Source organism: Malaclemys terrapin, chromosome 11, assembly GCF_027887155.1.
Source record: "Malaclemys terrapin pileata isolate rMalTer1 chromosome 11, rMalTer1.hap1, whole genome shotgun sequence".
NCBI classification, from domain to species: Eukaryota; Metazoa; Chordata; order Testudines; family Emydidae; genus Malaclemys; species Malaclemys terrapin.
In genome coordinates, this window is record NC_071515.1 from 22,310,361 (window position 1) to 22,330,947 (window position 20,587).

General features: G+C 44.5%; 1 protein-coding gene across 4 annotated transcripts in view; it reads left to right on the plus strand.

The window, feature by feature from the left end:
• The window catches only part of HYCC2 (hyccin PI4KA lipid kinase complex subunit 2), a 104,989-nt gene that overhangs the window by 79,031 nt on the left and 5,371 nt on the right, over positions 1-20,587 (plus strand). For 3 of the 4 annotated variants that reach the window (XM_054043756.1, XM_054043757.1, XM_054043758.1), the window contains 4 exons: positions 6,671-6,787; positions 7,434-7,521; positions 16,675-16,834; positions 18,225-18,392. In XM_054043756.1, the coding sequence (XP_053899731.1) occupies positions 6,671-6,787; positions 7,434-7,521; positions 16,675-16,834; positions 18,225-18,392 (533 nt within the window). The remainder of the gene's footprint in view (positions 1-6,670; positions 6,788-7,433; positions 7,522-16,674; positions 16,835-18,224; positions 18,393-20,587) is intronic. The other variant, XM_054043759.1, reaches the window with a different exon arrangement.

Consider the following 20,587-nt stretch of genomic DNA (forward strand, 5'->3'; position numbering starts at 1 on the left):
ACTCATCACTCCCCATCCTGAATGGCTCCTTTTCATTGGCATCTTCTGTTTCCTGTCCTTAAACCAATTTTGTGATCTCCTTTCTCATACTTCCTTTCTAACTTTGTAAGTCACTCTGTTCTGTGATACATTATTAAAGTATTTTATGAAATTTAGGTAAATCATGTCTACTCTTTCATCTTGTGCAACAAAAGTAATGTGCAGAAATTTGTCAGGCGTGATTTTTCCATTTATAAATCTGGGAAAGTTTTTTCTTAACATTCCTTGATTTAGAATTTGTTAATATGTAGAAATGTACCATATTACTTCAAATTTCAGTGTTCAAGTACAAACCTAAAACGTCCTATAAAATCCCAGAGTACCACAATAACAGAAACTTGCCTTTGTTAAACTTCTCACAAGGTTTTTGTTATGAAACTTATGAATTGCAACCTTACAAATGTTCCATTACTGCTCTCTAACACAATTTACAGTTAACAGTGTTACAAATGGATGGTGGTATGAGAAAAGAACATTGCATATGTTCCCATATGGCTGAATCTATAATACATACCTTTGTGATTGAAGTTCAAAGGGAAGTTAGAACATAAGAATGGCCATGTTGGGTCAGACCAATGGTCCATCTAGCCCGACAGTGGCCAATGCTAGGTGCTTCAGAGGGAATTAACAGAACAGGTAATCCTCAAGTGATCCATCCCCTGTCACCCATTTCCAGCTTCTGGCAAACAGAGCATGGTTTACATCCCTACCCATCCTGGCTAATAGCCATTGATGGACCTATCCTCCATGAACTTATGTCGTTCTTTTTTGAACCCGGTTATAGTATTGGTCTTCAAAGTATCCTCTGGCAAAGTGTTCCACAGGTTGACTGCGTTGTGTGAAAAAATACTCCCTTTTGTTTGTTTTAAATCTGCTGCCTATTAATTTCATTTGTTGACCCCTAGTTCTTGTGTTATGAGGAGTAAATAACACATCCTTATTTAATTTCTCCACACCAGTCATGATTTTACAGACCTCTATCATATCCTCCTTTAGTCGTCTCTTTTCCAAGTTGAAAAGTCCCAGTCTTATTAATCTCTTCTCATACGGAAGCCATTCCATACTCATAATCATTTTTGTTGCCGTTTTCTGAACCTTTTCCAATTTCAATATATCTTTTTTGAGATGGGGCGACCACATCTGCATACAGAGAGTAGTCTTGGAAAATCTAATGCCCCGTGGATTTTCCTGTATTTCTTGTATTTAACTTACAAGGATTTTGCTTTTCTAAGTGCATGTCTCCACTAAACTCCACCCAAAATTCAGCTGAATAGTCTGTGGCAAATGACCAAGTGGGTTGGTTATTCCTGAGTAAATCTTCCTATCTAAATACATGTAGTTTGTCAGTGGGAGGCATATTCCAATTTTGCTGTATGAAAATAACAGCTCCTCCATTAATCTTGTAGCAGCATCCTGAAGTTAATTAGAAATTGGTTCAGTATGATACAACTATTTCGTTACATTATCCAGTCTCTGCTGAAGTGCAGCAAGGCTTCAAGTCAGTGCACTTTCATGTCTTGATGTTCAGGTTCCCAGTCAACATATTTTCTAGAGATAGCAGGATATGAGGCAGAGGCCTTAGGAGTAAAGAACAAGTTGTTTGGTGGAATAATTTTATATTTTGGCATGTTGACAATTTGTTCCTAACAAGGCCGGGAACAAGAAGCTAAGAAACAAGACCATACCTCAGAACTATGGCATCTGCTCTTCATCTCATGCAAGTTGTACCTTTGATGCAGTGCTTGGTTTTCCTTTTTTCCTTTCACCCATAGCTGAAATTAGACCTCCAGGTTTGTAGATGCTTGCTGGGTTAACCTATTTTCTTTCTTAAATGATTGCTACACTTATTAAATTATTTTTGACACTTTAAAGCACCCAAACATTTGCTCTAAGTGAATCTACAGTAAAACACTTACAAAACAAACCCATTAAAATAATAAAGCCTTCCTTACCTAGTAAGACCATCAAGACTAACAATAGCAGCCAGCTAAAAGCACATACACTTTGATAACACCCACTTCTTAAAAAGATGAGGAAACTGATAGGCCAAGGGCACAAGTGCACTGTTCTGTAGTTGACTGCTATTCTTATCCTCCATGACATTTCTGAAATCCATGCAATGGATTTCCAATTTTCCTTGTCACTTGAATCCTGGGATAATCTGGGTCTGACATTTATAAACCTGAGTATTCCTGCTACCTAATGATCATAATCTGCCCTGGATAATGGTCTCTTCAACATTTCATTTTTCCTCCTGAATACGTGTTTTATCTACAAGAATATGTTGTAAATACAAATATGTGAGTGTCTGTCCTTGTTCTTGTATTGCAAACAACCTTGAGTGAGGAACTCTCACTTGTATAAACATTTGCAAGTTCCCCTTAAATAAACCCTTTCAGAAGTCAGTTTAGGAACCACCTCCTTTCCATCAGCATCATTTTGACATGCTAGTCTGTAAAACATTGAGTTTCCTTTTCCCCGTTGTGTCTGAATTTATGCCCATAAACCTGGAAAAAAGTTCCCTAGCTATTCACAGAATAATTACATAGAAATTTCCCCTCCTGGCTCCTTCCAAAGTTCCTCACTACTGACTTGGAAGAACACTGGCACAATGATGAGAGAGGTTGGTTAGATCTTCATACCCATTCATTCCTGACTTTCTCTGCCCAGAGTTGCCCGTTAGTGCCATGTGTGCTATCAGTTTTTGTCCATATCTCTCCTTGCCCACTAGGAAGGGACTGGACTACCAGTAAGTTTTATGTAGGCCATTAAACACATATTGAATAATAGATTTTGTGTCTGGATTGGATTAGAACAAGCAAACTGGAGATTAAATTATTTTAGTATTTTAGGCTAGATGATTCTGTATATTAAACAGTGGTTATCTTATTCTCTAGCCAGATTCATTCCCTCATATTTTTGTTATGAGAGAGAGATAAATATTCAGGCATCTAGGGTCTCTTCTGGGCAAGTGGTACAAAATGCCATTTACAGTATTTACTGAAAAGAGGATTTTATGTGGTGCAGTGCTGGCCAAAAGGAATGTTTTTAAATGGAAGATTGGCATTCTCAATACCTTCCTCTGTCATTATCAATATCATCACTGTGCCCTTTGCTTGAGTTAGGTGTTTATACAGCCTTTTCCCAGCTTTGTCCAGAACCTTCATAGAAATTTCCAGACCCAATATTTTGTAAAACTCACTGTAAAAGTTGAGCATTGAAATGTCTGACGCTAGAAAGAGCTAAGATGTTTATCATCAGCCCCTAGGCTCCATTGTGTTGCTTGCTCTTAAGGGCTAATGCTTGTTACATTAGCTCTTTGCCTGAGAAATCCTTGATGTGAGTGTAAAGAATAAATACTTCTGCATTAAATACATTAGAATGGTTGTGTGCAGCTTCCATGTTGTTTGGTATTCAGATCTCAAAGCTCTAAATAAAAGTGGTGATTATATTCGTTGAATATATATGATGTGCTTCAGCACTGAACTGGATCAGGGCCGGTGCAACCACTAGGTGAACTAGGCAGTCACCTAAGGTGCCAAGTGGTTGGAGGCGTCTGAGATTTTTCCTCCCTTCCCCTCACGCAGAGTGCGGAGTGGCTGATTGGGCGCCTGGGCCTGATTTAGCCGCTCCTATTGGTAGGGTTACCATATTTTGTGCCTCCAAATGGAGGACACCCCCAGGGACCCCGGCCCCGCCCCCAGCCCCGCCCCAACTCCGCCCCCTCCCAAAGTCTCCGCCCCCTCCCCTGCTTCCCGCGAACATTTGAGTCGCGGGAAGCCTGTAGCAGGTAAGGGGCGGTGTGGGGGGAGGAGGCGCGGCCCAGGCTGGCCCCCCGGCGGCTCCAGCCTGGGTCGGCTCGGGCCCTGGGGTGCCGGCCCCGGCCCACCACCCCTGGCCCGCCCAGCACTGCCGGCCCCCCGGACCCCGCGGCCCCCCGGACCCCCCGGCCCGCGGCCCCGCGGACCCCTCCGGCTCGCGGCCCCGCGGACCCCCCGGCTCCTGGCCCCGCGGCCCAGCGGACCCCCCGGCTCCTGGCCCCGCAGCCCAGCGGACCCCACGGCCCCTCCGGCTCGCGGCCCCGCGGACCTCCCGGCCCAGCGGACCTCGCGGCCCAGCGGACCCGCCGGCCCAGCGGACCTCGCGGCCCAGCGGACCCCCCGGCTCCCGGCCCAGCGGACGCCCCGGCTCGCAGCCCCGCAGACCCCGCGGACCCCCCGGCCCTCGCGGCCCCCCGGACCCCCCGGCTCCCCGCCCGGCCCCGCGCCCACCCCGGACCGGCACTGCGACCCCGGCCCGGCACCGCGCGCCCGGCCGGGCTCGGCACCATGCCCCCGGCCCCGCGGCCCCGGCCAAAGAGCCCTCCTGATTTTCCCGGACATGCCCGGCTTTTGGGGATTTCCCCCCGGACGGGGATTTGAGCCCCCAAAAGCCGGACATGTCCGGGAAAATCCGGACGTATGGTAACCCTACTATTGGCCTCCAGCAGGCAGAGTCCCTCCCCCGCTCTCCCCTCCCCTTGCCTCAGCATCGCATCGCCAGCACGCTGTGGGGGAGGGGCTGTGGGCTCTGCAGCCTGTTTGTTCTGGCTCCGCATGGAGCCAGCAGCTGGAGCGACATGGTGGTAAGGGGAGTCCAGGGGGGCTGTCAGGGGGCGGGGGGAGGGTTGGATGGGGCGTGGGAGTCCCAGGGGTCTGTCTGGGGTTGGGGGTGTGGATAAGGGTTGGGGCAGCCAGGGGACAGGTAGGGGGTAGGATTCTAGGGGGGCAGATAGGGTGGGGGGGGTCTCAGGAGGGGGCAGCCAGGGGACAAGGAGCAGGGAGGCTTAGGTAGGGGGTGGGGTCTCAGGAGGGGGCAGCCAGGGGACAAGGAGCGGGGGGTGGTGGTGTTGGGCATTCTGAGGGGGGCAGGAAGTGGGAGGGAGTGGATGTGGGTGGGGCTCTCCCCCCGGTCCTCTTTTTTGATTGTTGAAATATGGTAACCCTAAAAAAGCATTACCCTGGCTCGGCAGGGAGGAGACACCTTCCAGAGGCACCGGAGAGCCAGAGCGTCGGCATGCGGGGATGGTGAGCCCCAGCTATGGAGGAGCTGGCGCAGCAAAGGGGGGCAGCAGCCCTGCAAAGGCGGCGGCACCGCTAGCCCCTCCTGCCCAGGCTGTGGCCCGGTACGCGCACCCCCCCCTCGCCGTGCTCGGGCCATGAGGCTCCCGGGCACGTGAGCTGCCACCGGGGCGCAGGGCCCTGAGCCTGCTCCGGGAGGGGCAGCGGTGACTCACATGCCCAGAGTCCGAGCGTGGCAGGGGGAGCCGGGAGGTGCACGGGGGCTGCCGCCCACATGTATCTACTGCAGGAGCCCCTGGGGGGGCGCCAGGTAGGTTGCAGCCTGGGCAGGCGCACCCCCGGCTTACCCCTCACCACCCTTGGGTTCTGTGGCTCCTGGGCATGTGAGCCACCGCTGCCCCTCCCGGAGCATGCTCAGGGCTCTGCGCCCCGGTGGCGGCTCACGTGCCCGGGAGCCTCATGGCCCGAGCACGGTGAGGGGGCAGCCGGGGGATATATGGGGGGCCTGCATCCGCTGCACCCTGTAGGAGCCCCGGGGGGGGGTGCCCGGTTGCAGCCTGGGCAGGAGGGGCAGGGGATGCTGCTGCTCCCCGCTAGCTGTGCCACCGCTTTTATAGGGCTGCTGCCCCCCTGCGCCGCGCCTGCTCCTCCATAGCTGGGGCTCGCCGCCACCGCAAGCCGATGCTCTGGCTCTTTGGTGCCTCCAGAAGGCGGCTCCTCCTTGCCGAGCTGCTGCAGTGGCCCAAGCCTGGCAAAGCCAGTGAGTGGACTTGGGGCGGGGACCGCCGGGGTGGGGTGGGGAGGGCTCGTGGGGGGGCTGTGCACCCTCCAGGGGAATTCAGGGGGCAGAGACGGGGGAACCTGGTCTAGGGAGTAGCCTCTGGGCACGACTGGCCCATGGGGTCTATAAAGGCTCGTTGGGATTTGTCCCTCAATGAACCAATGTGCGGGGGGCGGGGGGGCGCAAGGTGGAAGTTTCGCCTAGGGTGCAAAATATCCTTGCACCGGCCCTGAACTGGATGTGAGGAAGGCAAAGCACCTGCTCCAAGGAGCTGGCAATATAAAAAGATGCCATTTGAAATAATAGTTCTTTTCATAGAGAAAGCAACTTTGTTTTCCCCAGTTTATTTTTTGAAATGAAACACTCACCTATTAATATGTAACAGTATGTTACAGAGATGATAAGCTCTCTGTTCTGTAGCATTAAACTAAACATTCTATCTGAGGCACATTCACTGTTGTTCTCACATCTTCTGGCTAGCTTCTGAGAAAGTTCTGTCTCCCACACTCAAAACTAGCTGATTGGTGATTTCACCCAAGCTATTGTGAATAAGAGTGTTTGGAGTCAGACTACTGGAATTATGGCCAATGTTTCAAGGCTCTGCTGTGAAGATACTTGCTAAAAGCATCAAGAGCTGACTTGAGACTTTGCAGCAAGAAACTGAACAGTTAATGTTTGGCAGAATAATCAGAGCTTATTACCTGAGTGTCTCACATTTAATGGATGTAAAGCAAGTTTTCTTAAAGTGTTCATGAGGTCAGAGTTTTGATTCTGTATTATGTTTTGCCAGGCTTTGTGTGAGTGGATTTCCTCGGCAGCATGAGAAACGCTGGAAAGAATTCTGTAACAGAGTGGTACTAGATCCTGACTTCATGGTGCAACTGCTCACAGGTGTCTATTATGCCATGTAAGTAGGTGGAGTTTGGAAGAAGAAGAGCTGGATGGCTTCTAGTGAATTAAAATACCCTCTTTTCTCTCTGTCTTTATGCATGAAAACATGAATTAAGCCATTACTTCATTTGAGGATCAACTGCTTTATCTCCCTTATTTTCCTTTGACTTGCGATCTTGGCCAGCTGACATTTTGGGAATGCCTTTATCAGCATTCAGTCACCAGCGCTGGGTGCTGAAGAGTGGTGCTCCTCGCTTCCTCTTCTTTCCCAGGGATGTCACTTCCACAGTATCCCTTCTCTTCACCAGTGTAATGTTTGCAAGCTTCAAGGTAGCTGATAAACCTGGGTCCCCTGGAATGGCAGTGTGACATGAAGCCACTAGGTTAGCCTAAACACATGAATCCAAAACAATTATACCAAGTAATGTAATTTTCGAATGGTGCCCCTCCACCCTTCTTTACTGTGATCCTTACCATGATAACATCCTTCTGGCTGGGAGAGGGGAGGGAACAATTAATTGTAATATAAATTAGAATAATAACTGAGGTGCTCCATCTATTCCTTTATGCTTTGATAGTGTATGTTCTTTGTAGATACAAAGAGAAGGGTTTGGGTTCAAAAAGTACTGAATAATAAATGTCTTGTTTGTTTTGTTTTGTAGATATAATGGACAGTGGGGTCTTGGCCAGGAGGTATTGGATGACATAATTTACAGAGCACAGCTTGAACTTTACTCTCAGCCACTGCTGGTAAGGAAGAGGCCATTGAAATCATTTTATTTGATTTAAAAAGCATATGAATGTGCTGATAAAATGGATTGCTTTTAAAAGGTTCATTTAGCAGTTACAACCATTTACTACATTCTAACCAGAATTTTATTTGTAGTCTGATGCTTGGTATTTTAACACAGCTACTATTCACATCACGCGCTTTTGCTTAAGTGTTAAGCTCTGGTACTTAGCGCTTATAATAACTCCTTGGTGCTAGGAAACAGGATTTCCTAATATAATGTTCTAGTTTAAAATACATACACTCTTGTAGCAAGAGCTACACAAAGATAACTCCTAGGATATGTCTATATTGCGATAAAAAACGTTTGGCACCGAGTCTCAGAGCCTGGGTCAGGTGACGCAGGTTTGCAGGGCTCAGGTTGTAGAGTTGTAGTGTGGACATTCCAGCTCGGGCTGGAGACCAGGCCTGGACAGCAATACTGCAGTGTTATAGCCCTGCAACCCGAGCCCCATGAGCCCAAGTCAGCTGACCTGGCCCCGCTGAAGCTGTGCCACGTGTCATTTATTGCACTGTAGACATACCCAAAAGGGTCAAATTAAGTAATCATCTGATATCATATGACATTGGTGGTGAACAAATTGGTATTCTGCTCACCTGTGGTTCATCGGGGTTTAGAATTTGTTCAACTGACTCCACCCACAGTATTCTTGGTGATAGGAGCAGAAATGGAATAGTGCTGAACTTTCTCAGACGAACTTCATCAACAGAGCTATCTGCAGTCTTAAACTGACTGACTGTCGCCCAGACTTAATCCATTCCATTCCATTCTGCAGCCAGCCCTCCAGATAAGACATTTTTCTCTAAGAATATAACTTTAAAAAAAAAAAAAATCTACTGCAGTTGCTAGCCTGACCCTAAAAGATGAAAGGAGAGAAATAAAAAAGGAGACAGAGAAAGAAGAGGAACAACGAGAGAGACAGACAAAGGTGGAGGTGATTGAGGGGAAGAAGAGAGACAAATAGAGAGGAGGAATTCAATATTTTTTCTTTCTGGTGGTGGTGGTGGGGAAGTGGGGGGGCAGATTCCAGGTAAGGAAACAAAATCAGCAGAAGGTAGAAACATGACTGTTGCTGTCTTTGGCACCTTGCACCGCTTTTGGATCAGGAATTAATGTGGGCAATAGGCTTTGGTGGTGGTCTTCTGGACTAACACACAGTAAATCAATTTGATAACTCTAAATATTATTTTTCCCCATAACTTAGAGTAGTGGCCTGTTTGCAGAGAAGAACTGAATGGGAAAGATCCAAAGGCCAATCCCAAGATAAATTCTGCACTTCTCCAATAAGTCTGATAAAACTGTTCTCATGATGAATTAATATTGGCTAGGACACTTAGTTTTGTGCTTTCTGAGTGAAGCATTTTAAATACATCTTATCCAGTGAATTATTAGAACAGCAATTTCGTTTAGGAAATGACTCATTGCACCATTAGATTGGAAGTTTAAATTAAATATTGAACCTGAGGAAGTGGGTACCTGTGAGAATATGCTACAGTACAAAAGCATGTAGGTGGATCTGTATTTGAATTCAGTTGATGGTGTAACAGCTTTTAGTCCTGATTAAAACTGAACAATCAGCTAAAAAAAAAAAATCTTCTGAGTGATTGTAAATCCTTCTAGGTTATCTTTATTTTTACAATGTTAACAGCGTTTTCTCCCTCTTCTCCTCTTGAACAAGCTATTTGGTAGTTTCTGTCGACTGTTAGTGATTGTTATAGCCTTGTCTCTTACCTCCTCCCTGCTCTTTACTACTTCCTTTTTTTCCTTCTCTGGTCATTTGCTTGTCCTCCCCAGCCTGCCTTTTTGCAACTATCAAAGGACACTTCAGGAAGCCCTGCCTTTTTCTAAGCATGTTTTACAAAAATTGTAGTTAAGTTCTAGGACAGATGGATTGCATGTCCCTTGTCTTTCTCCATATTAAGGCAGTTGACCCTTCGGGTTCTTTAACAAACAATTCTCTTTGTTTAAATTTTGTTTAAATTTTCCAGAAGTCACATGCAATCTAGCAGCAATATAAAACAATGTTTAAAATAACATTTAAAGCAATTGCTGTCACTCAGTGAAGTACTTCATTTAGTCTCCCACATGATTTTCAATCCCATCCCCCTCTGGCATATGTAAAGACAACAGCAAATTATCTGAAGTCCATGCAGGAGTGAAAGTTAATTTTTTTAGACATTTGTACCAGGGCATTTGCATAGTTGGGGAAATGTTATTGGTCTACGTTAAAAAGAGCAACATCACAGCCCACTGTATTTGGTGGTGGTTCTCAGAAAACTCCATGTAGTGTATCAGTGCTCCTGTACAAACAAGATTATGTCCCTTTGTGTTCCTCTAAATAGAAAACATGACCGAAATAGCAGCCTCGGTAAGCTACAAAACAATTGAAGGGTAAATGACTGAGTGCCAGCAAGCACCTTTAATTTGCCCAGGGGCTGTACCAGAGGTGGAAAAATAATGCAAGAAAAATAACTTAGTCCAGGAAGAAAAACTGAGCCCTGGTCTATACTGCAAGGGGATCGATCTAAGTTACGCAACTTCAGCTACGTGAATAACATCGCTGAAGTCGCCGTACTTAGATCTACTTACCGCGGTGTCTTCACTGCAGTAGGTCGACTGCTTACACTCCCCTGTCAACTCTGTCTATGCTTCTCATTCCGGTGGAGTACCGGACTCGATGGGAGAGTGCTCGGTGGTCGATTTATCGTGTCTTCACTAGATACGATAAATCGACCCCTGCTGGATCGATCGCTCCAGAGGTAAGTATAGACATACCCTAAGTTGCTGCAACCAAATGTCCTGTGCCAGTCTCACAGCAAAGAAAACTTTGTGGGAGGGGCTTCCACAGTGGGAAGTTAAGCAAAAAGATGCAATATTCCTGCCCAGCTACTGTGGACTAAAGAGTGCCTCTCTATCATTCCATCAAGCATCTGCCCTATACCAGTTCAGGTCCTCTGCACAATGCTTCAAAAGGAACTCCCAATCTTTAGTGCAAAACAAGATATCCAGGCTACCCTAGTAAGCATACACCCTCAGACAAAGTGTGTTGGGCAAAATAACAGGTTTCAGAGTAGCAGCCGTGTTAGTCTGTATCCGCAAAAAGAAGAAGAACAGGAGTACTTGTGGCACCTTAGAGACTAACAAATTTATTAGAGCATAAGCTTTCGTGGACTACAGCCCACTTCTTCTTCGGATGCATATAGCTATATGCATATATATATTTATATATATTTATTATATATATAATAAATTTGTTAATCTCTAAGGTGCCACAAGTACTCCTGTTCTTCTTTTTGGGCAAAATAGTTGATTGTAAGCAAGAGACAAGCATCACTATGCCCACTGACCTGTTAATTTGATTGAGATGCATCCCATACCGTCACTGCTTGATGCCCCAGCTTCTTTTACTTGACTAACTTTGGCTGAGCATATATTCCTCCTGGGAAAGGATGGATGTTTCTGGCCTGTGGCCTGTTCTTTGTCACTGATAGTTGCAAGCTCTGTTCGCAGAGACAGAATGCTGCTTCCTCCATGAAGTGTCTTCGGGCCTTTCAGGTTGGGATCACCAACCTTGGCCTTAATGGGCCTGGTTTGGGATGATAAGGCAGTAAGACAGGATAGTATCATAGAAATGTGGGCTGGAAGGGATCTCAAGAGGTCATCATGCATCCAGGCCCCTGTGCTGAAGCAGGAACAAGTAAACCTAGATTATACTTGACAGGTGTTTGGTCTAACCTGTTCTTCAAGCTCAATGATGTGGGGATTCCACAATCTTCCTTGGAGGCCTATTTCAGTGCTTAAAGTTAGGCACTGCATCTTTTTGCATCACCTTTCTCTCAGGAGGAGCTGGGACTGATACAAGTGGACTTTTTAGCAAGTTTTTCCTGCTGGACGAGGTCTATTTTTCTTGCATGATTTCTCCCCCGCCCTTTTCCCCTTAGCCGTACAATCTGGGTTGAAAGTGCTTGTCAGTCAGTCTTCCACACTTAGGGTTCATATTTTTCTGGAGCTGCTGTTGCACTGAGATTTTTCATTAGTTCTGACTGAGCACTGCCCCGTTCCTAGGTACTGACAACATAAACAGACTGAGATCAGGGAAGGAGAAAAACAATGTACATGTTCTATCCATTTCAGCTTGATTTGCAATAAGCAGCACAGCAGGAGTTTTTAAGAGGGAATATGAGCAGGGCGCAGATGAACAGAGCCAACCCTTGGGTAGGGCGAATCAGGGCGACCACTCCAGGCCCCGCTCTTTGGGGGGCCCTGCAGCCTGGTGCGATTGGCCACAGCAGTCAGTACCGGAAGACATAGGTGCAGGAACTAGGAGTGCGGGGGTGAGGGGGGGTGCTGCAGCACTCCCGGGCTCCTGGCCCTGCGCACCACCGGGGGGGGCTGATTTGTCCCGGACCCCGCACCCCCTAAGGATGACCCTGCAGACAAATGCAGGGAGATTGTACTTTGCATCAGGGAATGCATGGAAGGGGATTGTGAGAGATGCTCACAAATCAAATGGATGAGGTTTGGGAGCAATAGCGGAACAAAAAGGGTGTGGGGGGGGTGAGACCAAACAAAGTTTGACAAGGAAGGATAAGCGGGGAGGGACAGAGTTATGTACAACTCTGAAGGAGAGAAGAATCTTAAAATTTGTTATGTCAGATGGGAAGCCAATGGAGAGATTCGAAACGGCGTGTTACATGATCAAAACAACAGGCAAAGATCAGGTTTGTATGGACTGAAGTGGGTCAGGGTGTGTGTTTGGAGCCAGAGGAGATTGTTGCAGTAATCAAGACAGAATGTAATGAGAGATTTGTCTCTAAGGATGGAGAAAAGGATGAATTTTGGAGATGCTGAAAAGGAAGAAGTAGCAGGATTTGGAAATGGCCTGCATGTGTGCGGCAACAAAGGGGGACGAGTTACAAATAACCCCCAGGTTACATGCCTGGGTGATGAAAGGATGGCAGCGTGGACAACTGTAATAATAATAATAAAAAAAAAAAAAAAAAAAAGAAAGAGGAGAAGCTTGTAAACATTACACAGTATTACTCTGCTTGTTCCTGAGAACATCCACATACATTGTGTAAAATTCTCCTTTCTTTTCTCTCGTGAGTTTTCCAAGATAAACTGTTACACTTTTCCAAAGGGCAGATGACTACCCAACTGACTTATTTTTCCTTAGACCTTTTGTGGGCACTATAGAGAATTTTATGCTGTGCCAATAAACTGGGAGGAGAGATTACCCTCTACCAGAATTTCCCCAATCATGGGGAACAATGGGATTACAGTTTAAAATTAATATTGTTAAACAAGACACATAGTTCAGATATCACAGCCACTACTTACCCTCCCTTCCTTGGGTAGAACTCCTTCCCAAAGGAATATTTATTCATAACTATGTACAAAATATTTGATACAACCACAGGAATTTAGACAAAGGATGTCTCACAGTTTAAACAATGCATTTTCCTGTGTTTCTCTTCAGTATAGAAGAGACTAAAGGTATAGAGCAGGGGTCGGTGACCTTTCAGAAGTGGTGTGCTGAGTCTTCATTTATTCACTCTAATTTAAGGTTTCACGTGCCAGTAATACATTTTAACGTTTTTAGAAGGTCTCTTTCTATAAGTCTATATTATATAACTAAACTATTGTTGTATGTAAAGTAAATAAGGTTTTTAAAATGTTTAAGAAGCTTCATTTAAAATTAAATTAAAATGCAGAGACCCCCGGACTGGTGGCCAGGACCCGGGCAGTGTGAGTGCCACTGAAAATCAGCTCCCGTGCTGCCTTTGGCATGCGTGCCATAGGTTGCCTACCCCTAGTATAGAGTATGGACTAAAAGAACACGTTAACAGAAAAGTAAATATGACACTTTCTTGGGGTGCCCGGGACTACAAGTCCCCTTGTTAACCCTTTGCCTCAGACAAGAGGGAGTCTTTCTTGTGGTAGTGAGGTGTCAGCTCCCAGATGCCACCAGTCTTTCAACCATTCAAGCAATCACCCCAGGGCTCTACCAGCCGCTCCTTTGCCTTACAATTTAACAACTCTTGGACCTCAGCCCCTGAGCCACTCCAAAAGCATCCCCCTCTAGAATCCAGCCCCTGTCACTTGACACTCGCAGCAATTACCAGGTTCCCTACTCCCAAGGGAATAGTATAAACGCACCAGCCTTTGATTCAAATGACTATCTGCTCCAAGATAACACAGCACTGTAATCTGTTTATTGTGAAAGCAGGTACAGTAGAACCTCAGTTACAAACACCAGAGTGACGAACTGACCGGTCAACCACACTCCTAATTTGGAACCGGAAGAGTGCAATCAGGCAGCGGGGGTGGGGTTGGGGGGGGGGAAGCAAACACTGTACAACACTGTGTTAAACGTAAACTACTAAAAAAAATAAAGGGCAAGTTTAAAAAAAATTGACAAGGGAACTGTTTCTGTGCTTGTCTCATTTAAATTAAGATGGTTAAATGCAGCACTTTTCTTCTACATAGTAAAGTTTCAAAGCTGTATTACATCAATGTTCATGTGTAAACTTTTGAAAGAACAACCATAATGTTTTGTTCAGTGTTATGAACAACCTTCATTCCCAAGGCGATCATAACTTTGAGGTTCTACTGTATAAGTTTTAGTAACAGAGGTAAAGATTTTAAGAGATCGTGAGAAAAGGTAACAAGAATAACAGGTTACAAATAAAACAAAATTATAACACACTTCTGGAAGACTTTGAACTATAACAAGCTAACCTCGTCTAAAGCAATTTCTCATTTAAGAACTTCCTTACATCATTTCAGCCAAGGTTGTTTGAAATCTTGTTTTCATGGGCATAAGCGCACTGCCTGGTTACCCCCTCAAGCACAGAATAAAAGAGTGGTCCCTGTGCTTCCCTCTTATACCCCAAAGTCCATTGTCTTTGCACCCCAGAGACAAGACAACCCCCTGTGGATTCTAGTCTCCAGCATCTTTCCATCTGCCTGTTTCACGGTATTCAGATTTGGCTTTCAATGCTCAATTTACATTTGACAGAGAGATACATCTTATCTCCTGTCTGGAAGAAACCTGTTTGTCAGCTATGCCTGGTTAAAGACTTTAGATACTACAGTATCTAAACAAAACTTTTTAAATGTCAGTACAGTACATATATTTCTCAACAATACAATGACCAGCTTTCATTTGATACTTGACAGGACACTATTTATGGATAAATACTATGAAAGCAATGTGTTAGGTATAGTGAGTTTGTCAGGCCTAGTAGGAGTTGCTGACAGTCATGAACCCTTTGCCAGTTGGTAGCAATGAGCCTCTATGTCACAGTAGAGCCTCTTGTTAAAGGTGTATACTCAAGCTATGTCTGCACTACCGTGGTAAATTGACCTATGCTACGCAACTCTAGCTATGTGAATAACATAGCTGGAGTCGACATACCTTAGGTCAAGTTACCGCAGGGTCTTCACTGTGGGGAGTCGACAGGAGAAAATCTGCCGTCGTGTAGGGGGAGGGAGGGGTAGAGTACAGGGGTCGACTGGAGAGCAATCTGCTGTCCATTTGGCGGGCCTTTACTAGACCCCCCCTAAATCGACCGCCGGTGGATTGATCCTAGAGTGTTGATCCCGGCTGTAGTGAAGACCTGCCCTCAGTTAATCTGGATTTCAGTTGAACTGACATAGGACTATCCATCTCTGGGTTTTGTTTTGTCAATTTAAAAATATATTTCACTGATGTTTGCTTGTCTTTGCCATGAGCAACCAAATAAATTACTTGATTTAAAAAGGGCCATGTCTTGCAGCTCTGTTATACATCCCAATACAAACTTCAGTCTTTAAAATACTTCTGTCTCTGCAGTTTCGACTTTTGATAAATCACTGATGACTTTAAATGATCCAAGAAAAAAACAGTTGGGTGACTACATAGCATTGTTCTTCTTAATGCCTGTTAACTGCATTGAAGGAAGAAAAGCTTGTCCTACTTACAATAGCAATTGTTGCTGTATAGGATGGGACTGAGTGAGATTAAAGGCAGAAAAATAACTAGGGAAACGATACCTTGTTACTCAACTTATCACTCCCCTTTGAGTAATATCAGCTTGCTTTGTTAGGGGAAAGTTTTAATAAATGTTGAGATCCTTGAATTAAGATATGTAAGTGCAAAGTATTCGTATTTATTATTTTATTAGTGTATTAGTATTGCAAAGTCAACACCGCCACAGATGATGAGCTGGATTCTATTTTTCTCATCTGTCAAAAAAGGTGTGAACCAAATTCTGACTGCAAGTTTATTATACTGGTGATGGTGCACAAGCTGCAAAAACCCCAACTTGACTTTCGTATCCTAGTTTGTTAGCCATTTGAATAGCCAACTGCTATCTTCTAATTTGTAAACTGGGAAGTTTCATCTGGAAATTACTGAAAGAATAAATGTGGAACCCCATAATGCCATTTTTACAGCTGCTTTTATGTTTACAATAGTATGTTAAGTCTCAAAGCTGGAAGAGATCAGTTGCTCTCTCTTAGAGCTGCAAAAATAGAGTTCCAGCTTTATCAGCACTTCTCGTACCTATCGTTTATTGTAGAGAACAACTTATTGTGGAGCTTCTCTAATTGTCATGCTGCAGTTCTCTAAAATTTTGTAGAAAACTGACAAAAAGGGGTAGTTGAAGATTGAGAGCTAATTATGTGACCGTTGTGAAGGAAACACTACTTTTATTCATGTAGCCATTGATTGCACTTGTGCTGTTTGCATTGACATGGTTTGTGACCTAATTCTTGAAGGATAGTACTACTGGGTTTCATTTGAAGTTTGACTCTGTTGGAACACTCTCTTTTTGTGCAGTGAATCTGCAGCAAAACAAATAGATCATTTAATAAAATAAGAATGGGGAAGCTCAAACCCTCCTAGGGAGAAGGAAGTCCTGTATAGTCCAGATATGTCAGCTTTGCAATGAGCCTGTCAGTGGTCATGAAACATGAAGTCCTGAAGTCGCTGCCATGTCTATGTGTGGCAGCCTGATATACTGTTGCCAAATCTTTGTCTCCCCATCCAGTCTGACAATGAAATCTGGCACCGCTCTTAGTATAGTTGAGGGTGGTGAATTTGCATAGGATTTTACTGTTACCGTAGGTTGCGAATGCCATGAAGAACTCGTTGCCCTTTGATGCCCCTGATATGTCGCAAGAAGGCCAGAAGGTACTGAAGGTGGAGGTTACTCCTACAGTGCCCAGGATCTCTCGGACTGCCATTACGACAGCTTCCATCCGCCGCCATCGCTGGAGGAGAGAAGGTGAGCAGTCCCATGGCGCCGCAAATAACATACTGTACTGTGTTCATCTCCATCGTTACCAATTAGCTTCTGAATCTGAATGTTGGCAGAATAGTTTCATTTAATTGTTTTTCAAACAGCAGTATTTTGTAACAATATATAGCGCTTTACATCCTTTCAGAGCACTGCATGGCCATGAACTCTTTAAACCTCACAGTACTCCTGTGAGGTAGGTAAGTAAATGTTACCCTCCTTTTACGGATGGAGAAGCTTGAGAGGTTAGGTATCTTTTCCATGTTGCGTAGCATGGCCGAGGTGTGATTAGATCTTGGGAGTTCTTGGTTCCCAGTCCCACACTCAGTCCGTTAGACCACATTGCCTCCCATCTGTTGGCCTGACTTTTTCAGTGGTCCTGAGCAACCACTGATCCCACTTAAGTCTGTGGGAGATTGAGTTGTGCCCCTCTAAATCAGACCATTTGTTCTTAGAGAAAAATTCCTAAACTACTTTTGGGTAACTTATCTCATTCCCCTTCACTCCCCTATTTTTCTTGATGGATACCTGTATTGCTAAGAATAATATTTAATTGTGCAAGGAAGAAAAATAGATGTGGTGGTAGTTTTTTCTTGATGTGGGCAGGTGCACCTTCAGTATAAGTATGGCAAAAAGCTTGCTTAGAAATCACTGTCATATTTAAAAGCTTTGTGTTCCTGCATGTATAAAAACATCCATTGAAAAAGCTGCATAAATGGCTGAAAGTAAAAAGTGGGAACTTAAAATATCGCAAAGGGAAAACTTGATCCCTGGTTTCAAACCCCTGTCCCTTCTTTTACAGTTTATTTTTATGCATCAAGAATTGGAGTGCTTCATGATCTGTCAAGTCAGGTTGCCCAAGCCTAGAAACAAACGTTACCATTTTGCAGATTTTCAGTCATGTTTGTTCTTACCACTGATATCGTTTTGTTCACTTGCCAGTCTCTCACACGTACAATATATTCATCTGCCTCTTTCTGTGGTGTGCACACAAATGTACTCGTGTGTGTATATAAGTAAGGCTATGTCTACACTGCATACAGTGTGGATTATGAGGGTGTGAATTGCGGAGTGCACCAAAAGCCCTGTGTAGAAGCTGCTGGCATGAACTAAAAGGTATAAAGTTTGCATTTAACATACTCCTCTTTCAAAAGCTTAGGTATCTTTTAGTTTGCTCCAGCAGTGTTCACATGGAGCAGTTAGAGCATACCATTGTTGTGTACTGTGCAATTTGCTCCCCCTATAACTCACTGTACAGTGCAGTGTGGATAGTGCTTTTGTTTTTCCATGTCCACATAAATCTTCTCTTTTCCCTGCCTGGATTGGAATGCCTAGAAAGGAATAGAAAAGCACTAAAATTTTATGTGTTGAATCCCAGATGGCTTTGACTTCTCAAACGAGGCTGACTCAAGCATTCCTGGCTCCCCGATCCAACACGGCTCCACAGACCTAGGGATCAAACGTGAGCAAGAGGGGGAGGTGCTGGTGCGCAGGACCCCTGAGCATGGCTCACCGGAGCCCACCTTGACAGCAGCCACAACAGAGGGTAGGACAGAGAGGAGGCAGAAGTCAGTGAGGCAGTTGCCGGAGGAAGATCCTGGCTCCCTATCCCCAAGCAGAACTTCTTTCCATTCTAGTGCGTGTTTCCACTATCCCAGGGTGTATTAGCTTCTCTTTGCAATACACACATCCCCTATATACCTAGCACCAGGTCAGGTACTACCTTTTGTTATCATGTGGGCTGGCCTGGGGCTTGCATCTCTGTGTGGTGAAAGGCAGCTTGGCATGGCTAACGAAAAGGCAAGGGCAGCATCTAAGAGCATTGAGATTGCTTGGAAATTTCCTATTACTGAGCATGTTTACTCTAATATTTGCAAGAAAAATACTGCACCAAATGAGCATGAGCCCAGTTCAGAAAACCCGTTTTAGGGTATAAAAGAATCTTACTACAACTTTAGATTAACAAGCTAGTATTGGAACAATGTTTCAAAATTCCAAAGTGAATTTCCTGTCACTGTTAAAGTTGGGTTTGCCTAAGAAGTAGATTCCCAGTGTTCTGCTTTGAATAAATTCTTTTATATTTATTCCCCACACTTCTATTCACTAAAGTGTCACCATCTTGTTAGCCTGCGTGAGTGGACTGGCTGTAAACAACCACACCAATCCCCTAAATGGAATCAAGTTGTCACGTTTCCAGCCACTTTAAAACAGTGACTGTTTTTCTTCACAAACAGGTTCTCTTAGTGTATGCTGTTGGATTTTGCAACAGCTGCCCTTGCAGCCACATGTAGTATTCTGTGGGTTGTCTGATACAGGTTCATTTTCCTTTAGTGAGTCTATTAACTTATCATCTGTACTTGGTAAGAGGTATGCTTTCATGCAGTGAATTTGATTCATGACTTCTCGTGGTGGTGGTGGTGGTGTGCTTAATTCCCTGGGCTTTTAGCTGAAAATGTATTCCCAAGAGTCCTCTGATCTTCCTAATCTGTTTCTGTAATTTAAGTTTTCTTTTCTGTGTGAACATTCCTTTGGCATTTCCAACAGCTATAAAGGTCACAATTTCTCTGAAACAGAGAAGGTATTTGCAGACTGTTTCATATGTACTGCATACCCTTCGGGGTGTCCTTGTGGAAACAAAAATCTGAGATTCTTCTAGATTTGATGTATTGTTACCATGGAACCCACCGCAGTGAATCAGCCCGTAATGAATGAGGGTCACAACATCCCACTTCTTTGGAAAATAAGATACTTACAAAACATGATGCTGTTGAAGTTTTAGAATCTGCTCCTTGGTGTGTAGTGAGTTTGAGCATGCTCAGTAAACAAGAGCCCTACCCCAGCCTTACTCCATTTGTTCTGATTCGTCTTATTCCACTGTACTGACGATTGCATGTGCATGTCCTGAAGGATATGGAGAAGGCCTCAGCTTTGCAGAGAACCTTCATTAAAAATGGTTGCCCAGAATGTAGCCTCCCCTTTCTAACACTTGAGTTATTAAAATATCCATGTCGTTTGACTTGTTCCTTTGGAGTCTGCATCACTTTGCATGGTTTTCCTGGATATGAAAGTGAAGAATATTTGAGCAGATAACTGAACATAGAAAGCTGACAATTGCCTGTTTGCTCAAATTGAACAAACTTTGCCATTCAGTAATATTATGGGGTGGAAAGTGGCCATGGAGCTAAAGCAGATTTGACTACTAATACTTAAATTATTATTTTTATGTTATGTATATTACCTTGTTAATTTATTGATGATGATAATTTTGCAGAAAACTTAAATTTGCAAATACCCTCAATTGAGTGACAATGTCCTACCTGACAGCAGCGTGAAACGAGAAAGATCTTTCTTGGTAAACCCTAGTAATCCCTTTCATTGTTCAAGTTTGTTTATGCATCTAATTATGAGAAGGATAAACAGAATAAATACCCCTTTTAAACTAGTGTTTGGAACCAATACATGGAATGTTCTGCTGGTTTCCGAGAGGTGGCTTAGTGACACCTCAGAAAGGATGTGTGTTTAAAAGGGTTACGTGTGTTGATACTCTTCTGTTGGGTTGCAGCAGTAGGTATACACAATCATTTGTGGCCAGTAGATGATGGTAGGGGGAAAGCTGACATGGAACAAATCCAAAAATAAATGTAATACTTCTGCTGGATCTACTTCGTATTGACTTCTGTGTCACACTAAAAGTGCATTCTTTAGAGAAGCACTAATTCCTATAGAAAATGTTGAGAAACT